At 34.6% G+C, this 6,098-nt stretch overlaps 1 protein-coding gene across 1 annotated transcript in view; it reads left to right on the plus strand.

Annotated features, from left to right (window-relative positions):
* ank1a (ankyrin 1, erythrocytic a) overlaps positions 1–6,078 on the plus strand; it is an 84,822-nt gene extending 78,744 nt beyond the window's left edge. Inside the window, exons 38-40 of the mRNA XM_016229209.1 lie at positions 596–739; positions 2,542–2,639; positions 4,986–6,078. Of these exons, the coding sequence (XP_016084695.1) occupies positions 596–739; positions 2,542–2,616 (219 nt within the window). The 3' untranslated portion in view covers positions 2,617–2,639; positions 4,986–6,078. The remainder of the gene's footprint in view (positions 1–595; positions 740–2,541; positions 2,640–4,985) is intronic.
* Positions 6,079–6,098: the final 20 nt, after the last annotated feature.

Raw genomic sequence — 6,098 nt, forward strand, 5'->3', positions numbered from 1 at the left:
TTATACATTTTCTCAGTTTAAACATTTGATGTCATCTATGTTGTATTCTGAATAAAATATTGAAATTTGAAACTTCCACATCATTGCATTCTGTTTTTATTCACAATTTGTACAGTGTCCCAACTTTTTTGGAATCGGGTTTGTATATATATATATATATATATATATATATATATATTGAGTGAAAAAGATGCTGTCTATGTAAAGCAATCTAAATGTCACATATGGGGTTAGGACAGTGTCTACGAAGATAGTAGACAGCAAGGCAGCTCAATAAATTTTGAAACAGTTCGTAAAGTCAACATGACGTAAAAATTTAAGAGTAATTTAATGATAATTGACAAAGAAGTTCACTGTTATGTTGAGATGCTCTTGAGACCTTCAGCATATCCGGAATTAAAATAGATGGTTTGCACAATTTTACATTTAGTGCAACTTTAAAGTACACGTTTCCTTTCTGTCAAACATCCTAAGACATTACTTTTGCATGTTTCTTACACTGTTTCCCATCTCTTCATTTCCTCTCCTTCGTTCCTTTTCATGCACCTTCTGCTCATCCGCCGATTCTCAATGATCTCACCCATCCGTGATGTAGATTGTGAGGAAGGTGGTCCGGAGAGGAAAAGGGGAGGAAGGGGGTCAGGAGCTCATCATAGAAGGGCTGCCGAAGGATATCAATGAGGCAGACGCTGATGGAGAACAGTTCATGAGCTATGCCGTCCTGGGCCGTGACAGCAAGGTGGGCTTTTGAGTTCGCTGGGCTGACAGAGTGTGGTTTGAAGGAGAATAAGCAAACTGCTAGATGCTTGAAGGCTTAAACCAGGAAACACCAAAGTTGTGTCTTTCTTTTCTTGTTTGTTTTTTGTTTTGTTTTGTTTTTTTGGCATTGTTTTTTTGGCATTGAAGATGCAGCCTATAAATGCAGCCTGAATATAATGTATCTGCAAGAATACACCATGAATCCTTTAAAGGAAACTAAACACTTCACCTTTAAGAAATGCAACAAGAGTTCTTCAGCTTATTGAGGAAAAGGACATTTGAATGGAAAAAAATAGCATGTTCCAAGGTCCTGAAAGTGTTGGGAGGACAAAATATGCTCTGGAAGATGTGAGAAGCTAGTAAGCCTGTATACAGTTGATACACTTTCGTTTAAACTTTAGAAACTTTATTAAAATTGTCCTTAATATTAGAATTTTTAGACTTTATTATAATTGTCCTTTATATTATTAAAAAACATTTTTTAAAAGTGATGGCTTAGTTTCATTTTAGGTCACTCCGGTCAGATATGAATTGGTTATGAAGAACTGGTAATCATATCATTGGATTATAGTGCTTAACTTCACCCCAATGCATCATTATTCTTTCTTTTGGGCACTTTTTTCATTTCCTGAATTTCTTTCCATTCCAAAAAGAGGAATCAGTCAGAACCAGGATTAATGATGCTCAGTGTTATTTGGAGAAAAAATAACACTGAACGTTGCATTTCGGAGACCTAATGCGGTATAATTTAATTGGACTAAATATAATATTCTACCATGCTACTCTACTCCTACTACTATTTCTGCAGTACTGTGCACATTATGCAAACATCTATGTGCATGGAATACTGACCTATTACATCTGCCCAATTTTGCAGTATACAGAAGTATCCATTTCCAAAACCATCAACCCATATTTAACATCTTTTTCTTTACTCGTTATTTAATCTGACAAATGATGAGACATTTGCAGAATTAATTTATTCAAATTAATTTTACCTATGTTGCATACTACTGTTTAAAGCATACTACATATTGTTTCACATGCTATTTTTAAAATACACTGAAAAAATGGTAACCTAAATATGGTAACATCTAAAATAACCAGTTTTATTCAAGTCAGATATATTCTGTAACATCACTAAAGCAACGTATGTACATTTATACCAGCAAAACTATTTTAAAGCAAGGTAATTATTGCAGGTTACCACTTTTTACAGTGTAGTAAGCACTATGCACTGTATATCTTGTGTCTTGTAGATCTTGTAGAGGAAATTACATCACCAGGTTGGTTCATATGTGATTCCTCTTTATGGGCGTCCCAGTTAACCCTCATTGATAACTTAATTTGATGTTCATTATCATTCATTTCTCTATGGTTGATGACAAGTTTCCTTGTAAACGCTCGACTTGAATTAAACATCTCTTTGCCCAGACTGTGCCCGTCCTTCTGTGTTGGCCTTTTCTGATGCTATTTGCTTTTCTCTCTCTCTCTTGTTCTCTTTATCCTCTCCTATATATTTTCCCCTGGACCATGCCTCTCTTTCGTTATCTTCTCCATGCTATCTTCTTGTTTTGTGTGTTATTTGCACGTTCTGCTTATTGAACCTGATCTCTTTTCCATTAACACATCACCTAATTGTTTCACTTTGCCCTCTCCATCTGTTCCGTTACTCCTTGTTTCTATTCATTCACACTCCCGTCCCTTCATTTCTCTGTCCTCCCATGGATGCTGCTCTCCGCTGCTCCTCTCCTCTCCCGCCCCACCTGCTCTCCGTCATAGCCGGATGTTGTGGATGTGAAGTGGGGAGGTGCTCAAATAGTCAAATGTGTGAGTCTGCGGAGAGTAAAGCAGTGAGTCTGACTCACTCCTCCCTGCAGGTACAGGACATTGCTGCACTTTGTGCTAATGTAATCCTGCTAACCAATGGGATTCAGTCAAATTTCAAGAAATCATATTTTTCCAGCTCAGGCCTTAAGTATACTATAGACACCATTAGTGGTCAACAAATATGGGTTTCTCAGTGTAAGATTCTTTAACTATTACCCTTTTTCCTAAATATGCAGTTTGAGCCTTCCTAAGTACCAACAGTTATTTATCATTACTAAGTCGAAAGTACCTAAAGTATTACATTACTGTTCAAATGTTTGTGGGTTTTAAGATTTTTTATGTTTTTGAAAGCCTCTTAAGCTCACCAAGGCTGCATTTGATTGATAAACACATACTAAAACAGTGATCTTGTGAAATGTAAAATATTAAATGTAATTTTTTTTTTCTATTTGAATATTTTAAAATGTAATTTATTCCTGTAATGTTAAAGCTGACTTTTCAGCATCATTACTCCAGTCTTCAGTGTCACATGATGCTTAAGAAATCATTCTAATGTTATGCTGATTTGCTGCTCAAGAAACATTTCTGATTAATATCAATGTTGAAAACAGTTGTTCAGCTTCATATTTTTTGTGGAAGCTATGATACATTTTTTTACAGCAGTTATTTGAAAATAATTATTTTGCAAAATTATAAATGTCACTCTTGATCAAATTAATACATACTTGCTGAATTTTAAAAAAAAATGGTAGTACATTAGTTAAAAATCGGGAATCCATAAACTTCTAAACAGATATACTTTAGACAACTATATAAATTCTTTTAGTATCCATTATTATAATTATTTATATAAAATATTATAATTTTGCTAAATGAAGAATTGAAGAATTTTGGTAGATTGCAAGGTTTGATGAATTTGACTAATAAATTGACTAATGTGCTGATATAAATTAATATTTTAAACAATTTTAATAAATTATTTGACTACATCCTCTCTTGTTAATAATATCAATAGTAAGTCATGAAAACATAATGCACTGTTCCTGAGAATGAACCAGGTATTTTAGTTTAAGGTTGTTTGAATTTAGATGTCGTATAAGATGAATCAAAATATAGAAAACTAAAACATAGTATTTAATAATCCAGCAGTATTGAAGCCATCAGATCCAACTTTGTAAATATATAATAAGTTCTAAAAAATATAAGAAGTGCTGTTCCAGAAACATACTGATAACTTGTTTATTTACAGCTAGTGAGTGCGTTTGAATGGAACAATGTCTCTGATATTTATTGGACAATGAAAGCAATGGGGGCCTATAAATCAGCTGATTGAGCAAAGCTGTAGTAAAAGCTGGATTTTCAAATAAAAGTTAACTATTCAAACATAGAGTTGCATCTACTAATTTTGTATAATGTGTGCCCTCAGTTATGCTATTGAGTGTTGTACTTTATTAAAAACACACGTATCACCTCACTGCATTAACTCCTAAACTCCTCTGACATCTTATCCATTTCCAACTAATATATGAAAGTGTCCAGTTAGCATTTGTCAACCCTCCCTCTCTTTTAGCTACAGAATAACTCTTGATTATGTATTTTACCTATGGTAAAAAAAAAAAAAACTATAAAAAAATGTATACAGGATCCTATTCCCGTCCTCTCATAATTTGGAATCCTAATGGGATCTAATAAGAATCCTCTATGAATCATACTAGAATTGAAATTACAGAAATTTGGATTCTTGTTGGATGTTGTGCAATGTTTATGAACATTAAATTGGTTTAGAAATAATGTCTTGCTACATTCTTGAAAATAAGTGTTCCAAAATGGGTTTTCACAGCAATGCCATTAAAGAATTTCTGGTTCCTCAAAGAACCTTGTTAAAAGAACTAGTTTCTTTCTTAGTGAAGAATATTTTAATCATCTAAAGAGCCTTTTTCTACTAAGAACCTGCAAAGGTGCCGTGGATGTTCATGGAACCATTGATACCAATAAAGAAGAATAAGAGTACTGAAAGCACACATTTTTCCTAAATTTCTAAAGAATAATTTTGATGTTCTGCTGAGATATTTTATCCCATTGTAGATTTTCAAAGATCCTGTACACATTTTATTCAAGTTTTGTTTACTGGTATTTGGTGTCATTCAGACCTGTATAAAAGCATGCTGTATTTTTTCTTATATGAAGGTACAGTTTAAATTGGAAGGTCATTTATGGCAACTCTCTGGTTGAACTACCAGCTATAGTAGATCTGGTTTTGACCTGGTAAATCACCTTGGACCAGCTACCATGCTGCAAAACATAGACCACGTCAAGCTGCTATTTTGGTCTGAATGTCATTATTCTTGTAAGATCGCAGATTCATTGTAACCTTCCTTTCTATTTTTCCAACCTAGGACTTGACACCTACACCCAAACCATCCTTCACTGACACATGATGGGCGTCAAATAAAGAAGAAAACTGAACTAGAGCACGGGCGATAGGCAATGGATATAAACTTACGAAAAGAGATTTTCGGACTTTTTGTAACAAGCAAAACAAACACTAGCAGCTAGAGGCATGATTTCTTATCAAATGAAACCAAACAATGAAAAAAAGCAAGCATTTGAGAAGTGCTTCCTGTAATCTCAATATCAGCATGTGAAAGTGCTGTCGCATGGCCTGCCTTTACATACAGCACAGACTGCAAGCAATTATGAGGTGAGAATATACTGTCGTACCGCAAAGGCTGTAAAATGGTGGGAGGAAGGACTTTGGCCAACTGGATGCATACGCTTAACATCGTGGTATAGGGGCACATGGGACACGAAAGTTAGTTTTAGTAAAATCCAGCAAGAGTTTCCTGAAATTTAGTCTTCCAAGCGAGTCCAGAACACACTATTACCGAAAAGGTTTCCCACCAGGAGGAGTTTGACCCTCTTGTACTGGTATTATACATAATATGCACTCAAATATGATGTGAATGTACTCTCCGTGTGCGTGTGTTCTTTTCCACAGCCCCAAAAAAAAAAGACAACAACCTATGCGATGATTATGCTGCTGTCTCAATACTTGCTCCTGAATTCTTGTTCAGTCCAATAGTATGTGTCTTGTGTATTGTAAAGGTATAATTGTGTAGCAAATGAGCTTTGAAGTCCTGTGTTGCCTGAGATATACTAGGCTCAAGGGTTACAATTTGTGCAGTTGAAATGTTTTCAGTGGGATACAGTACTTTGGACATATTTTAAAATCACTGTGGGGCTCTATATGTACACGTTTGCAGCGCTGCAGCAAGATTTTTGTTTTTGTTCTATATACATTGCATACCTCTTGTGTATACGAACCCTGAGCTTCCTCTTAATAACTCAATATGCACAGAGGAGCTTATAAGCGTTATATTAACATTTGCATTATCCACCTTCAGCATTTGCTTTATTCCAAATAACCACTATAGTGGGAAGACTTTCTTTTGAATCCTTAGAACCAAAAAAGCAATAATTTTTATTTGTCTTGTTATAAATGATAGTTA

The sequence above is a fragment of the Sinocyclocheilus grahami genome, unplaced genomic scaffold (genome assembly GCF_001515645.1).
Source record: "Sinocyclocheilus grahami isolate Dianchi unplaced genomic scaffold, SAMN03320097.WGS_v1.1 scaffold349.1, whole genome shotgun sequence".
Taxonomy (NCBI): domain Eukaryota; kingdom Metazoa; phylum Chordata; class Actinopteri; order Cypriniformes; family Cyprinidae; genus Sinocyclocheilus; species Sinocyclocheilus grahami.